The sequence below is a fragment of the Mytilus trossulus genome, chromosome 13 (assembly GCF_036588685.1).
Source record: "Mytilus trossulus isolate FHL-02 chromosome 13, PNRI_Mtr1.1.1.hap1, whole genome shotgun sequence".
Classification (NCBI taxonomy): Eukaryota; Metazoa; Mollusca; class Bivalvia; order Mytilida; family Mytilidae; genus Mytilus; species Mytilus trossulus.
This window is the reverse complement of record NC_086385.1, coordinates 42,706,780-42,725,387: the sequence shown is the minus strand read 5'-3', so window position 1 is coordinate 42,725,387 and position 18,608 is coordinate 42,706,780. Positions and strand designations below refer to the sequence as shown.

Below are 18,608 nucleotides of genomic sequence, written 5' to 3'. Positions count from 1 at the left end.
TTACTTTGATGAAAATAATTGCTGTTTACAGTTTATCACTACCTATAATAATATTCAAGATAATAACCAGATACGGCAAACACATTACCAATTCAGGGGCAGCAACCCAACAACCAGTTGTCCCACTCACCAGATCTGGACTTGATAAACAATTTTACCTCAGTCAGAGTTGTTCTAAATCTTTTGGTTTTAGGGTTAAAAACCAAAATCTACATTTCCCCCTTATGTTCTATTTTTAGCCGTGGCGACCATCTTGGTTGGTTGACTGGCTCACTGCACATATGTTTTGAACTAGATCCCCAAATGATGATTGTGGCCAAGTTTGGTTAAATTTGGCCAAGTAGTTTCAGAGGAGAAGATTTTTGTAAAAGTTCACCACGACAACGGACAACGCCGGTGGTATATAGCCGTTCTTCCCCGATGCCAGTTTTCCCCCGGGAGAAAGACTGGCATGAGCCAATGTTTCCCCTGAGGAAATTTTGGATCATGGTCAATCTTCCCCCGTGGTATAAATTTCACTATATGTATATGCAAATCTGGAAAGTAAACCGAACTGTGTTAAAATTAGACTTATTCATATACAAAGTATGATGTGTTGTTAGTTTTCATTAACACAAGTCTGTCTACACGTTTATCAGTCTGTCTACATGTGTATCAATCTGTCTTAAGGTCAACTTGTCTGTCTTTTTGTTCACCAGTCTTTCCATGTGTCCCCTAGTCTTTCTACATTATTAATTATTAATTGTCTATAGATATTAGAAGATGTAGGATGAGTGCCAATGAGACAACTCTCCATCCAAGTATCAATTTTCAAAGTAAAAACCATTATAGTTCAAGGTAAGGCCTTTAACACGGAGCCTTAGCTCACACCGACAGCAAAGTTTAAAGTTTAAGGGCCCCAAACACTACTATTTGTGTTAGTCAATGATACCAACGGTTTACATACGAGAATGGATGTAATTACCACATCAGCATGTGCTTGACGTGTATAGTATAACAGGTATATATCTATAAATACATATCAAATGTATAATAAGCTTTTGTAATATGAAACTAATACAAAAAAGTTACCTTTTTTTTTAATTCTAGCAGACGAATCCAACGTTATGTTACAAGGCAGAAAATAAAGCTTCTCACGCTACTAAAGGGGAAATTGGCCTGGTCCTCCCCCCCCCCCCCACCCACCCACAATACGCTGAGGGGGGAAAAGTGGGATCATGTCAATTTTCCAGGTGTTTTAAAAAAGCTCACTTGGCCCTGTTGGCCAGGTGGGCTAAAATCTAGATATTAAATTAATAACACTCCTAATGCTCAGATTGGTTGTCATTGTGCAACACAGTTAATAACACCTCATAGGAAAAACATAGAACTCCTTTTGACATAAGACACTGTCAAATATCCAAACATGCTATCCACACTCAACTGTGTCCACACTTGTTAATTAATCAATAAAACAAAATTGAGAATGGAAATTGGGAATGTGTCAAAGAGACAAAACCCCGTAAACAGCAGAAGGTCACCAACATATTAAACATATGTTTTATGTCTCTAAATTACGTTTTCTTGTGATATTTTTTTACCGGAAGTGACAAAATTCTGAATAAAACACCCTGACGGGTTTCAAAGAAATGATACATTATTTCAAACCATGAATACACAATAATATAGTCTACACAGCAAAAGTTGGCTACCAGTTGTGAGAATTAAATAACCAATAATCAGTTATCAAATGTATGTCCGCCATTTTGATGATAAAACGGAAGTTGATAAAAATCAAGGTTGCCTCCATATCTAAATTTGTTTATAAGAATAGTTCAAACTATGTTTCTACCAAATTTTATGTTTTTAACACAAAGTGCACAATTATTCATCTATCTGCTGGACTAAATCGCAAAACTATGTAAAACACATTGTGGATCGGTAATGGAAAGAATAAAGACTTATGTTGGCTTCCTGTACGTGACATATCAAATGCGTTTGGTCCTTGTGTAGCTGCTATTCCTTTCGTCCATGCATTCAGTGGATGTGACACTTTGTCGAATTGTCGTGAGAAAGGGAAAAGGTCTTCTTGGCTAACATTATAAGGTTTTTCAGATATAAAGGACTTTTTTTTACTTAAATATGAAGCGAGACACAATGTAAATTGTTTGACAGGAAGTAACGGCATTGTGATGAAATTCCGCCTACAAGAGGTTCTTTATCAGAGCACATCAAAAGAGAAATAAGCCAAGGAGGAGTTGTTTGGGCTCAGCCAAATTCGTGTATTCGACAGGTACATGTACCAAATCATGAACAGTAGGGTTGGATGAAAGAAAGAATATCAATGACAGTTGCAAACAGAAATGAACTTCTGTGACTGCTGTTGCATCCTCGTGTCAGGAACTTTTGAAATGCGGAGGCAAAAATCCAGCTGTGTTTGTAACTGTAAATGCTACCGTTCTGGCTTTTCTTGTACGGGTTGTTGTAAAGGCATCTGTCAAAATATTATAAGATAAGCAACCTGTCTTTCTAACCAAACTAGACATTAAGTTAAGTTGATGGAAATTATTAAAATATTTGCCTCCATTTTGGAACAGGAAATCATTATTTTTTCTTCATTTATGTGTTGTTTTGTCGTACTGTTTTTAACGTTTTATCATACCTTACACTGGTTTATACCTATATCACATCTTTCAAGGATTTTTGTCCCTTTTGAAGGTGCTTGAAAGTATATAAAAAAGAATTTACTTTTTGAAACCGGCAGTCATCTTTAGTTTCATTAATGTATTGTCTAGTCGTAATTTATGAACTGTCATTTACTTTTTATCAAATCTAACATTGGATTTTACATATAACATACCTTTCAACGGATTAAAGAATTATTCCCAATTTGTAATGACGCCATTTCCAAAATGTGTGGTGGCCATCTTGAAAAAAAAATAATTTCAGCAGTGGATTTGTTTTAAGTATCATTTCGTCAACCTTTATACCAAATTTCATGCTTGTATCACGATTTGCACAATTATGTCCATAATATCTCCCACTAATATGTGATGCTGTATTTTGTATTTCGATAGGCGGTTGTCCTCGAGGATATATGACTTGCTTGTAAGATGCTGTATGTGTACCTGCATCAAAAGTATGTGATAACAAGGATGACTGTTTGGCAGCAGAAAATGAATCTTTATGTAAAACTGGAGGTAAAGCTGTTATAAAGTTCAACCAGATAAACCTGTAGCACTTGAGTCATAATTTCATATGAATAATTAAGTTGTAAAATCTCTGTCCCAACGTATGACATATACATATCTCAATGATTACATAACGCTGAAATGTTTTTAAATCTTTATCTATATCTGTTTCCACCCGATACAAAATAGAAGGAAAAAAAATCAAACAGATTTAAAGGGGAAACAACTGTTAACATAACATAAGTTTTACGATCAGCATCTATAATTAGGTGAAACCGTATGATATGTCAATATCTCTTCCTAGATTGTTCGCTTCTCATGTTTAAGATTTTCGGAATCCTCTGATTTTATCTATTAGAATACCTTAGAAAAATTGGCTCACTGTCCCATTTTTTTCTTTTTATTATTTTTTTACATGTATAATTATAAGCCATTTGTAAAAGTCGTATAAAATCCTTGTTAAATGATAAAGCTATGAAAAAATCAAGAGATAACATTTTCCCGCAAAATATCAATTGCAAAAAAACAAAAACATTGATCTATATATTTTTTTGGCTTTTTTTGGGGTTCCTTTATTTATCCCCTATCAATATATACTAGTGTTATGAAAACTTATGATTTTAAAACTTAGGAGCGAACTTCCTTAACTTGGTGCTGACGGTCAAACGATTTGTATGCTCTTTGGATTTTGATTCAAGATTTTTATTTTATAGATATTGAGTTTTTTTGACAAAAAAAAAGAAAAGAGGGAGAAGATTTTTCACATGTCCTGCCATATCTAAAAAAAGTTTATCATTATCTGTCAAAACTTTACACACTTCTTACTTATATTAATCTTTAGAGCTGTATACTTTTTGGTGATGATTCAAAATTTTATTTTAGAGTTATTGAGTTTTTGGTAAAAAAAAAAAGGGGGGGTTTTCACATGTCACTCCGTATGTCAAAAACTATTTATGATTTTAAATTGCATAATAATTCACACACAAGACGACGTGTAGTATGCGCTCATGTGGCAGCTGTTAATTAGTAACTGACCTGGAACAATATCAACAGTTTCATATTCCGTAAAATGATTATTTAAACTTAGAAAATTATAAGCATTTGTTTTTTCAACTACTACCAATGTCTCAAACCATTGTATTTCAAACAAAGAACATCGGTTTTATAAAGTGAAACAGCATTCCGAAAATTCAAAATTAAGCAAAGATTCATTTTTTTATTTATTGAATGTGGTGATTGTTATTGTAAAATTCATGTTACAGTTAACACTTAAAATTTCTAAATATTTGTAAAGTGTTTCGTTTGTGTGACTATCATTCGCTATATTATCATGTTTTGTACATGAGTAAAATGTTGTTCAAACTGATTGCCAATAAATTAAAAAATGTCCAAAGATAATGAGGTAGTACATACAAAAAATCATAAAGATATGCACACGTGTTACTAATAAATGTGCAAATACAATCAGAAATGTAACATACACATTGATAAACGTTATACATGATATATAAATTGAATTCCAAGAAAACTAATACAAATTAAGGAATAGACAAAATATTTGATATTAAGGATCTTTTAAATTGTCATCCGTCAAGTAATCATATATAATGCCCCAACTAAACACAGTCCAAACACCATGATGCTCGTTCCAACACTTGCTGCACCTGAAATTCATAATATTTAGAATATTAGGCAGTTTTGTACAGTTGGAGGCAAGATACAGCTTAATACCAAAATTGTAAATACGTTTATTGAATTCCTGTATGAAGAAAAGAATCTGAGAACTTTACATTATACTGTACTATATTTTTGTTTTCTCTCGTTATATTGATTGATATCACATAATCAGCTGTAAATAAAGGCAACAGTAGCATACTGCTGTTCAAAACTCATAAATCCATGGACAAAAAACAAAATTGGGGTAACAAACTAAAACCGAGGGAAACGCATTAAATATAAGAGGAGAACAACGACACAACACTGAAATTTAACACACACAGAAACGGACCGAGCATCAGACAAAATCCCACGAAAATAACAAACATAACATCAAAACCAAATACATTAATTTGGGATAGACAAGTACCGTGACACGTCTTATCGCAATGTGAATTTACAATCAAAAATAAGAGAAAACAAACGACGCAACGTTAAAATGTAACACACACAGAAACGAACAATAATATAACAATTGCCATCTTCCTGACTTGGTACAGGACCTTTTTAAATGACAAAATGGTGGGTTGAACCTGGTTTTGTGGCATGCCAAACCTCGCACTTTAATGACAATGTTAAATATAACATTGAAATGACAACATAATATTACAGGACTGCAAAACAAATAAATAGGAGAACATATAAGACAAAGAAACACATGATTAATAGATTAAAAAAAGCATCAGGTTTAAAATTCAATACGCAAAAAAAGCGCCTCGTCCACACAAGACTCACCAGTGACGCCCAGATATAAAAGATCGAAAGTGAAAAAAGTACAAAGTTGTACAGCACTGAAGATCAAAAGTTGAAAAAGGTTGTGTCAAATACGGCTATGTTTTTATGCTTGGGATAAGAACATCCTCATTATTTAGAACAATTAATGCTATTGCAAACAGTAAATTTTATCAAATGAATTTAAAAAAGATATACATATTGAAACTAAAGAATTAACTTATTACAGAAAACTAAACCCGAATACATAATGCTAAGACCAACACAGAATAGACACAATCGACTCAGTCCAGGCCTCAACGAAATTAATCATATAAATGACATGACATACGATGGCGAAAAGGCACAAACAATACGTTGTAAAACACTTCTTTTTACCGAAGTTTGTAAAGTGTCCAATGACAATATAAATTTACTAGAAAATTATACACGTGTATGCAACAACTGATGGAGATATTCATTATGAGCTTTAGAAAATATGCTGCAACCAAATGTTTATTTATTCTTACAATATCCTGTACTAAGTCAGGAATGTGGCAGTTGTTATCAAATAGTCCGTTCTATGTATGTTGGTGTTTCTTTTTGTTGCAGTTCATTGTTTTGGTTGTTCCGTAGTTTTCCTCTAATAGTTGGTGTGTTTCCCTCGGTTTTAGCTTGTAACCTGGATTTGTATTCGCTTAGTTGATGCATGACTATTCCACATAGTATACTACCGTTGCAGTTATCTATGTGCAGGGTGAGTGAAAAAAAGTGATCCTTAAAAATGTGCCTTTTCAGAATCTAAAGGACTATGGGTAATCTCATTGTTCGAACATCAAAATCAAAATAACGTTACGCCATTGGATAGATTTCCATTGTTTAAAACATTCAAACGTTTTGGTGAACTCTTGAAAAAATATTACCTAGAATGCATCAGCTTCTGAAATGACGAATTTGTCACTCATTGCTTGGTTTGAATGTGCTTGTTTTTTTCAAAAGTTTGCTATTGTGCATCAACTATAAATAGATTATAACAATATAAGTTATATCATTACTTACCAGAGCATCCATTTAAATAGTCTCTGATAATATCTAATCCACATTCTAAAATTTAAAAAAAATGAACAATAATGTGAGAAACAAAGACATTATAACTGCTGTGGATTCATTGTTATTTGTTGGATACTAATTGTCGTGGATTTCGTGGATACAGATGAACCACAAAATTAATATTCAACGAAATGCAAATTTTCTTTAAAATAATATGCAGATTCAAGCAAACAACGTTATCAAATATCCACAAACACGCAAGTTTTTGTTTTTTTTACAATTCACGACAATTGGTTCCCACGAAAATAAATGTATTCACAGTATTTAGCTTTTAGATATACATGGTAGAATTTGTGATGATTTCAAACTAGAGGCTCTTCAGAGCCTTTTTTGCTCACCTTGGTCTACGTGCATAAACAAGGGACACAGATGGATTCCTGACAAAATTGTGTTTTGGTGATTGTGATTTGTTTGAAGTTTTTACTTTACTGAACATTCTTTCTTCTTACAACTATCTCTGTCTATAGTGAACTTGGCCCATTAGTATCAGAGGCAAATATATTGTAAAAATTTACAAAAGTAAACAAAATTTATGGAATTGTTAAAATTTGACTATAAAGGGCAATAACTTCTTTAGGGGTCAACTTACAATTTTGGTCATTTAGATCTTATTTTGCTGAACATTATTGCTGTTTATAGTATCTATCTATAATAGTATTCAAGATAATTTCCAAAAAAGGCAAAATTTCCTTAAAATTACCAATTTAGGGGCAGCAAACCAACAACGGGTAATCCGATTCATCTAAAAATTTCAAAGCAGATATATCTTGACATGATAAACAATTTTCACCATGTCAGATTTGGTTTAAATGCTTTGGATTCAGAGATATAAGCCAAACTTTACATTTTACCCCTATGTTTAATTTTTAGCTATGGCGGCCATCTTGGTTGGTTGGCTGAGTCACCGGACACTTCTTTTAAACTTGATACACCGATGATAATTGTGGCCAAGTTTGGTTTTATTTGGCCCAGTAGTTTCAAAGGAGAAGATTTTTGTAAAAGTAAATGACGACGGAGACGACGGATGCCGGACGCAAAGTAATGAAAAAAGCACACTTGGCTCTTCGGGCCAGGTGAGAGTTAAAAAAGAAGGGACATAAACGATACAAACATGATCATGACCGACATAAATGCCTTATTATTGGGTATAACTTATCATCATATTTTATAGGAGTATCACGGCGGGTGTATCAATGTCCCTTCGGTATCCTTCGCCTGTCTTTTGAACAGCTAGAACCATTGCTTTTATTATTTTAAGCTCTCATTACGCTTAGTTTAGGAAATTCTGAATGATTTTAAAGAGACTACAATGTATCGGTTATTATTAATGTAATTAAAACATAATTGAATCTGATTATTTTTCAAATGCTTTTAAATCTTTTGGAAAAGATGGAACAATAGTAAAGACAAATTCAATGATTTACAAGAAAGCGGTTATCAAACAAAAAGTAAACGGACATTTAACAATTGATGTTAGTAAAACATTTAATCGCTTATCTAACGAAAATAAGTTGTAACAACTACAAAAAAGACTTGAACCATTTAATTTGGTAAAGGACAAAATATTAACAATATTACAGTAAAGAAATGATATTTATACAAATTTGACCGAATCTACGACTATACGGAAAAGTTGAAATTGGTAGAAAAAAAGTGAAAAGGTCTACGAAATAATTTATAAATGAAAAACGGTCAAAACAAACTGTGTGATATGTAATCCAATGAAAACAAACAAAAAATGAGTATAAACATAAGATTGATTCGATATTTGAAGAACAAACAATTTACTCTACACTTTTTATTCTGAATTATCTAACAAACAGGGCAGTGAAAAGCTTTGCCAATGTCAAAAAATAAGGTAAACATTGAAGTAAATCTCAGCATAAAGTTGTAATTATTTTTTCACACTAGACTGGTGACAGAGAATATACTAAAAACTGGACATGCTGGAGACCCCTTACATTACATAACTCAGATTATACCATCATAGCTTAACTCCTTGTACTGAGATTGAAAAAGTTTTACCAAAAGTAATACATCACGATCAAAAAGGATTCGTTAAAGGGGGAACTATTTCTGATGGTTATAGATTGATTAATGAAATATTATATACAGACAAAGAGGACGCATATACTGTTCCTTCAATTACCCTCAACTTAGGTTGTAATTGCATAAACAGAATGTGACCATAGCCATTTGCAAATGCATTGGTTTATTTCCTTTAATATGATGTGTTTGTTTTAATTCAATGTTGTACAGTCACCATAAACAATAAGATGTCAGTCTTGATACCATTTAATAAATTGAACTAGAAAGTAAAGTCAGTCTGATTTGTCAGTTTTTTTTCAATTCATACCCGATTGTGTTTCGAAAGTGAGGTGTAATAGGAAATATCTGACACAGCAATTCCGTAAATTGAAAACAGACGCGGCATATAATATGTAAATCATGTCTTTTCATATATATCTAAGTACATAAAGGCTTTCAGCCCACTCGACCCATCAACTGAACTTATCCTTTTACATAGAATATCTCGGCAAGTTTTAGCAGAACTATTGGTCTTTTATTTCCAACTTCTTTAAAATTATTTACTGAAGATACCAGACTTACCATTTTATACAATAGACAAGCTGTATTTATATTATTATACATATATAAATGAAGATGCCTTCCAACTGCTATGCATTCGATTGTTTTAATTAACTACATCAAACGGTAACACATATAGTATTGTACCATTAATCTGTAAAATGAACCCACGAATATAACTCAATCATTACCGTAAGTGTTATAACGGATGTAACTAGGTGATGTTTGTAAATTGTGTCTGATTTCCTTTCTTTTAATTTGAGACCAAAACAATACCAAATTGAATCCAAATGTCAAAAGCCCGCAATTTAAAAAAAAACTAATATGCTTCTAACTATAAGTATCAATTTTACATTCTTGATTTTTTGTTAATTTCATCTAAGTACATTCTTTCATATTTAAAAATACAGCTTCAATACACAAAATTAAAAATCTCTTATTTACTGCTTTAGCACATATGTTTATGATATGAAGATCAAATTCTCGTATCTTATTAAGTATATGTTTAAAGTAGTCTACTGCCGTTACAAGGAAACTTTGTACCCGCAGAGTGGAAAGGCATTAATATAAGTTGCAATAAATTGTTTTCCCAATCCACTATAAATAAATCTGTTTAAAACAAGTACCCTTTGACATCATTGCCGTCTGTGTTGTTGTCATCTGTGTAGTTGTCCTCTGTTCTGTTGTCGATTGTGTTGTTGCAGCTACTGTTGTCGATAGTGTTGTTGTTGAAGTCTCTGTTATCGGTTGTGGTGTCGTAGTTAGTGTTGTAGTCGTAGGTTGTGTTGTTGTTGGTTGTGTTGTTGTAGTTATTGATTGTGTTGTTGGTTTTGTTGTTGTAGTTGTTGATTGTGTTGTTGTACTTGTTGGTTGAGTTGTTGTTGTTGTTTTTGTTGTTGTAGCTACCGTTGTCGTTGTGAGAGCTATAAAATAAATAAAAGTGATAATTCTATAAAGCAAACATCTCTATACGAGTAAATATAATGAAAAATTTGATAACAAACCTGAGAACAGTATAATTGATGGGAAATGAATCTGATTTTCAGTATAAAATTGATGAAATCACGGACCACCGGAGACTTGCCGAGATTATAGATATATATGTTTCTGAACAAGCTGACTTGTTTTAGCTCATTCACAATGTATGTGTATTCCTATTTAAGTGGGGTTTTTTTAAGAGGAAAGTTCATTTATTCGCGGGGAACCAATTGATGACTTTATTCACGAATTAAAGAGTTCAACGAAAAGTAACAACTGTTTAAGACAAAATTAAGACAAGGACAGATCCCGATACATATGGTTTGACTACCGATATGATCTAGAGAATACATTGAATATCGGCAAATCTGAGAATACTATAATAGTAGTTAAAGAAAAAAGCTCTATAAACTAAACCAGCAGGCAGGAGTATATCCATTTGATCTTAAAAGCATAAACTGTACAATGTTTTCATCTTTTAATTCTCATAAACAAATATTATTGATCGATGGAAGTCGGATTTCCGGTGATGATATGCTATGATAAAGTGTTCATTATATACCCTTGTTATTCTCGTACGGCTTGCGTTTGAATTCATTTTACAATGTTTAGGTACATTGATATCATTTGTGTCTGTGTGTTATTAACACAGAATTTTATTGTATTGTTTATGTGTGATGTATGAAGATTCTAAAACATGCTTGATTATATCACCTCGAAATATATTGTTATCATACCACATATTGCTTCTTTTTCATCATCTTGGCCAGGACAATCGGGGTTTTCATTACAAAATAGCGCATCGTCTATGCACTTTCCACCGATGCATCTAAATCCACCATTGAAACATTCACCTATAAATATGTAATATGGTATTAAAGATGTCATTTTCTTATCATTGCTGAATACATGTGAATACTGTTCAATCCTAAAAGCGTTATTTAAGTATTTGGATGCATAACTACAGAGTAAGACCATGTAAGTTTTTATGGAAGTTAAATACTTCGATTTCGAATTAAAATATTGTATATATATGAAATCATTCCTTTCAACTTGAACTGAAATCGCTTATACGATATTTGCGGAGCAATTACAAAGACAACGTTACATGCTATATATACACAACAGCCTGGTCTGATTATGCCTTTTCCACCGGCGCACCGTGGACAGCCCACCCGTGCCCATTCAAGTTATAATCTCTTTTTTTGTAAAAAAAATATTGATTATAATTGCTTAGTTGATTTTTTTCAATTGGTTGTACTTGCAAGTCTTTTGATTAAACAAAAGGAATTGCATGCCCACTCCTATAGGTGGGCAGAGTGGACAAGCTACAAATTTTGCCCAACCGGAGCCCACTCATACTCTGGACGGGTGGACAAAGCAAAATCCACCTGAGCTGTAGTGTTTGTATATTACATAATTCTAATCTACTTAAAATGAATTCGTTTGTTCTCATTTAAGAGACAATTATTAAGACAACCCATTAAGGCTATATATATGTATATGAATATGACATCATTCTAAACTTCATAAACTGAAATCGGGTTTTTGTCTACATTAAAGAGAAAATTATAAAGACAACACATAAAGGCTATATATATGTATATGACATCATTCTAATCTACTTAAAATAAATTCGCTTGTTCTACATTAAAGAGACAAGTATAAAGACAACACATAAAGGCTATATATATGTATATGACATCATTCTAATCTACTTAAACTGAAATCGTGTTTTCTACATTAAAGAGACAATTATAAAGACAACACATAAAGGCTATATATATGTATATGACATCATTCTAATCTATTTAAACTGAAATTGTGTGTTCTACATCAAAGAGACAATTACAAAGACAACACATAAAGCTATATATATGTATATGACATCATTCTCATCTACTTAAACTGAATTCGTGTATTCTACATTAAAGAGACAAGTATAAAGACAACCCATAAAGGCTATATATGTATATGACATCATTAACTAAAGCTTAAATCACCTGTTTTATGATAAAGATAAAAAAAACCATGGAGGACATAATAACAGTTGTGAAAAATGTTTAGTGATAAAAAGGCATTAACGCATGATATAGACAGTTTTATGAAGCTGATATTGTTGTGGAATAAATCTCTTGTATTGTGGTGGTAACTGGGATGTCAAAACACCAAATTCTAGACCCAAATGAACTAGATCCTCAGAAGGTGAGACATTCCGCCCTGATTGAAAACAAACAAAAATGGCTAGTACAGACAGTCTTGAAAGTTCGATCATACTACTAGTTGATAGTGTGAAAGTTCTTTGAGAAACAAGTAAAGTTCCTGATCATTCCGTTATAATAACAAAATTCAAAACCTACGAGAAAGCTAACGAATCCTGCCAAGTTACGAGTTTTCTGCTAAAACGATATAAATTAAACTCAATACTAAATGATTTTCTGGCGTCGGACATGCGTAAAATCGCTTTGCAGACTTTGATATTCAGAACAGAAACCACAAGAGAAAATCAGACTAATATGGATAATATGTATTCCGATTTGTGTAATATAATCATTGACAAAATGAACGTTAAAATTCCAGTTTTCCAAAATAGTAGAAGGAAAAGTAAACGTTTTAAACCGTATTGGAATGACCATCTTGGCTCACTGTGGCATGCAATGCGTAATAAAGAAAAAGGATTTCTTAAATTCAGAGGTAATTTGTCCGTTAAACATAAACTCCGTGAAAAATTTCATACTGCCCAAAATATATTTGACCGCATTTTAAAGCGATGTGAACGACAATTTAAACATTCGTTTTGTGTTGAAGTTGAAAACATGATAACAGCGAACCCTAATTAATTTTGGGAAAACATTTTAAAAAACTCAGACCTCGTAAAACCCAGAGAATTCCGATGGAGGTTTACGGCGAAGATGGAACGATTCTCAAGGATGATGAAACTATATTGAATACATGGAAAACGGAATTTCAGAACATATACAATACGGATAATGTCGCTTCAAATTTCGACGATGAATTTTATAGGCAAGTTTCAACACACAAATCGTCTTTAGAGGACAAAATTCATGACCCGCTTTGAAATGAAAATCAAGAAATAAATACGACTATAACCATCGTAAGTTAGACGGCTTGTGTACAAAACAAAACACGGCAAAAATTGTTGTATAGATAGTATTTCATACGAAGTACTGCAGTATGAACATATAGTGGCCGTGAATCATTCATTGTTCCAACTGATGTTTAAAACAAGTATAATACCGTCTGTTTGGAGACAGGCTATACTTTGTCCAATCTTCAGATCGACGAGTACCTCTCAATTACAGAGGAATTAGTTTACTTTCTTGTATATCAAAACTGTACAGTGCATTCATAAACAGTCGATTATCATCATATTTAGAATCCAACGATATTTTAGCAGACGAACAAAAAGGTTGCCGTTCCGACCGATCGTGGGAGGATCATGTATTTACTCTTAATGCTGTATCGAGAACACTTCCAGACGTCATTTGCAACTTTTATTGATCTTAAGAAATTTTCAATTTTGTTGATCGAGATTTGCTGTTATATAAGCTTTTGTTAAATAACATTGATGGAAAAATTTACAACTCGATTAAAAACATTTACCTTAGTACTTCTGCTTGTGTTCGTGTAAACAACAGACTCTCATATTGGTTTGTATGCAGTTCTGGGGTTAAACAAGGGGATAACTTATCCCCGACGTTTTATTTTTTATTTTTATCAACGATCTGGTAAAGGGGTTAACAGTCTCGGACTTGGTATAAATATTGACGACTAGACGCTTTCTTTACGTTTATATGCTTATTGGCATCACCCGAAACTGACATGTAATGTATGCTTAATAAAGTCCATGAATCGTGCAAGCGATGTCGTGCTTTGATAAATACAGAGAAATAAAAAATTATGCATTTTCGTCCGTCTCGATTTAAAAGAAGTGAAAATCGGTGACAATCTACTTCAAATAACTGACATATACAAATACCTCGGTGTAACTTTTCACGACGTAAAGGACTTTAAAGATAATGCAAATAGACTATCAAAAGCTGGAGGTAGAGCTTTAGGCTGAGTTTTCTCCAAGATTCATCATCTAAAAGAATTCGGAATTAGAACTTTTGAGAAACTTTTTACCTCGTGTGAAGTACCAGTGCTTGACTACAACTCTTCAATCTGGGGATACAAAGACTTTGCTTGCTTCAATCAAATACATAACAAAGCAATTTGTTATTTTCTTGGCGTTCATAAATTGGCAATAAACGGTGAAGTTGTTTGGGTGAACTCAAAGGAACGACGATGGTGCAATATAATAAGGTATTGGAACAAACTTATAGCAATGGACGACACTCGCATTTGCAAACGCGTCTTCAATTGGGACTACGAAAAATGCATGAACAATTGGTCTGAAGTGGAAAACATTATGTCAGTTATTAGACTAGAGAACAATTGTATCACAAAAAACACCTGCGATTCACGGATGTGTAAAACATTGCTCAAAGATGAATGCTCCGCAGATTGGCAGAAAGGTTCAACAAACTTTCCGAAACTACGAACATACAGGCTCATAAAATCTGAATACTGCGGTGAACAATACATTAAACTTAATCTAAACCGTACTGAAAGATCCATTATAACACAACTCATGTGTGGCATTCTTCCACTCAGGTTAGAAACTGGTCGTTTTGTAGGTGAAAGCGAATGTGATCATTTGTGTAAAATGTGTAGCGATAACTTTTTGGAAAACGAATTTCATTTCCTTATCAACTGTAACTTTTATACCAATCTGCGACTGCAACATTTCTCACCAATGAAAAATTTATGTATACTATCAAATAAAGAACCGTTAGAATATTTACTATTTCAACATTCGAGAAAAACTGCTAAATATATATTGCAAGCTTTCAGTAAGAGAAAACACTTTTTATATGAAAACTTTAGATAACATTTTTCTTATTTTTGTTCGTCGTACCATTGAAATTTATGTTTAAAGTGACTTATAGACCCAAAGGGTCGGGTGTTCTACTTTTTGTTTTACATCTCACTGTATTTTATAATATTCTGTGAAAAACACATGTCACTATTATAAATAGTTTACTTACTTACTTACTTACTTACTTACTTACTTACTTACTTACTTACTTACTTACTTACTTACTTACTTACTTACTTACTTACTTACTTACTTACTTACTTACTTACTTACTCCCTTACTTACTTACTTACTAACTTTATGTTAAAGATGTTCGCTTGTCATGTTTAATGATTTTTGTCAGATTTTCGGAATCCTCTAGTTTTATACATTTGAATGACTTAATAAATTTTGCCTGGTGACCCCAATTTTCTATTTGTAAATCTTTTAAATAATAAGTCTTCTGTAAAAATCTTATAAAATCTTTGTAATTATTCAATAGGTTTTGAGAAGTTTAACTTGTCAATGATAAAGCTACGAAAAGTCAAGAGATAACATTTTTCCCGGCCAAAATTCAATGGCTAATATCTCGAAAACAAGCACATTAACCTATTTATTTTGTTTGCTTTTTGAGTTCCTCTCTTAATCCTCTAGAAATATATACTAGTGTTATGAAACGATTGTTATTTTGAAACTGAGTAGCAACCCTCCTTAAATAAGAGTTACAAATCAAAACTACGTGTATAAATTTACATATTTATGAAAAAAGTCTAAATTGAATACAATGTTCAAACCTATGATTGCGTCGGATAAAGAAACGCTACTTTTATACGTGTGCATGTAACAAAAAATTCGTGGTAAAGGGGTCTACAGCACAAATAACATTTTCTAAAATATCAAAAGTGTGAATGTTGGTCTATTGGAAGATGTAATATATTTATGTAACATACATTGACTTCCCTCATCTTCTCCGCTGGGACAATCAATTACGCCATCACACTCTTTAAGAAAAGAGATACAACTACCATCAGTACACTGGAAATTGCCATTACACCCTAACAAAATAAACAATTGATCTATTAAGATATATGCAAAGGACATTATATAATATATTGAGTTTCACACAGAATGCTAGATAACAATAACATAATGTTCTATTTTTTTTGAAATTTTATTCCATAAACTGACTGAATTAAACAGGTTTGATTATTTACTTTAAGATAGAGATAATTGTATTGTAAAAAGCTTGGTCTACCTGAAACGTTGGCTTTTATTAACATTACCGGTAGCATAAATAAGGTCGGCGTTACGCAATGCAGCGAATTATGTGTACCACTACATTTGTGCTAAACGTAGATATACGTGTTCTGTCGTTATTCTGATCTGTTCTTGTTGATGATAAAAAAAGATGTCAAATTAAGATGGAAACCACATAAAAAAAAGTGTAAACGTAGATTCAAACAGTTTTTTGGGTGACTTTTTTCGAAAATATTATTTTCGGTCCTGGCAGGAAAGCAGAGTGAATTGAAATGAGCGTTTCTATAGGCAATATTAACTTGCAAGCCAGTAACGAAGCTCATAAACTTGGCAATGAAAATGCAGGACTTCGGGAATGTCCGGAGCAGCCAACAATCTTGTTTCGGGTGTTCAGACAATGTAGGTTATTGGGCCATTTACCTGTGCATCCTTCCTCGTCCTCACCAGTACCACAGTCAACTTTTCCATCACATTTAAGAAATAAGGTATAACATGCGCCATCACATGCAAAATGACCTGGGTATTCGTCACATCCGTCTGAAAAGAAAGATAATATTAGTCTGTTGTAGACTAAACACGCGTTTTACTAAATACAAAATTTAATCCTGGTATATATGATGAGTTTATTCCAAAATATAAACGTGATAAATAAAGGCAGCAGAAGCATACCGGTATTCAAACGTCATCAATTGATTGAAAGAAAAAATCCGTGTTATACACTAAAACCGCGAGAAACACCTCAAATGGTAATAGAAAACAAAGGAACGACATACAAAATGAAGTTCAACATTATATTTATCTGCATTTTCTGGTTTAAAAAACAAACGAAAGAGGTCTTAGTTGATATAATCTCGTAAGTTTCGAGAGACAAAATTCAGAGAGAACTGATTGACAGACCAACCTCCATGATCTCGCGAATAATCAAAATTCAAATTTAAAGACAAGTTAAAAAGGTTCCTAAAATATGAGAAAAAGTCACATGCTAGCAATAAACGGAACCGGTGAAAACTAACTGCTATATTCCGTACTTTGTACATGCCTTTTTCGACGTAAATGGCCCCGCAATTAAGAAGTGACATACTAGTAGCCATATCATACGGTTCCACCATATTATTGATGCTGATCGTAAAACGCATGTAGTATTGACAGTTGTTCCCCCTTAACTCTGTTTGAATCATTATTTGTACAATTTGTCTGGTGGACACCCCTATTGATAAAATCTGTATGATTAAATAACACTTCACCGTAACGTATTTCTTCAGATATGTATACACTAAACATTGGACAATAGATTATGAAAACAAATTAAATTAAACTTTACCTCCAGATATGCACATATATTCGTCTTCCCCTGCCTTACAATTGGCTATCCCATCACACACCTTTGATGCAGGAACACATTCACCATCTAATAAACATGTAAGATGTCCTGGAGGGCAAGCACCTGATTAAATACAAAATACAATAAAATTGAGAATGACAATGGGGAATGACAATGGGGAATGTGTCGAAGAGACGACAATCCGACAGAGGTAACAATAGCCGAAGGCCACCAACGGGTCTCCAACGAAGAGAGAAACTCCCGCACCCGGAGGAGTCCCCAGCTGGCCCCCATACAAATATCTTACCGAATTATACACACAAGAAACTAAAATCAAAACTCATACAAGACTAACAAAGGACAGAGGCTCCTGACTTGGGACAGGCGCAAAAATGCTAATATTAGGTAAAAGTCAGAGTCAGCCAATTCCCGCCATATTTTATACATCATATATTCCGAAAAGGAGCTCCATGACCTATCAATATGTTTAGCTTATTTTGAATCTTAACTAATACTCTTTTAAATTGAATTTAATTAGTTTATGGGTTTGACTGTACCTTTGATACCTTTCGTCCCTCTTTTAGCTTAAAGCATCAATATTAAATTCTTGATTTATTTAATTTTGACTGATATTACCTAAGTACCGCCTTAAGCTGGCCCCTAAACAAATATGCATACTAGTTCAGTGATAATGAACGTCATACTAAACTCCGATTTATAGACACAAGAAACTAAAACAAAAATCATACAAGACTAACAAAGGCCGGAGGGTACTGACTTGGGACAGGTGCAAAAATGCAGCGGGGTTAAACAGTCAAACTAATAAATCGAAAAT

General features: G+C 33.0%; 1 protein-coding gene across 1 annotated transcript in view; it reads right to left on the bottom strand.

The window, feature by feature from the left end:
• LOC134694391 (serine protease nudel-like) overlaps nucleotides 1-18,608 on the bottom strand; it is a 43,797-nt gene that overhangs the window by 23,596 nt on the left and 1,593 nt on the right. The window contains exons 3-8 of the mRNA XM_063555397.1: nucleotides 17,774-17,896; nucleotides 16,873-16,989; nucleotides 16,146-16,250; nucleotides 11,012-11,128; nucleotides 9,923-10,219; nucleotides 6,657-6,701 (exon numbers count right to left, since the gene is read on the bottom strand). Of these exons, the coding sequence (XP_063411467.1) occupies nucleotides 6,657-6,701; nucleotides 9,923-10,219; nucleotides 11,012-11,128; nucleotides 16,146-16,250; nucleotides 16,873-16,989; nucleotides 17,774-17,896 (804 nt within the window). The remainder of the gene's footprint in view (nucleotides 1-6,656; nucleotides 6,702-9,922; nucleotides 10,220-11,011; nucleotides 11,129-16,145; nucleotides 16,251-16,872; nucleotides 16,990-17,773; nucleotides 17,897-18,608) is intronic.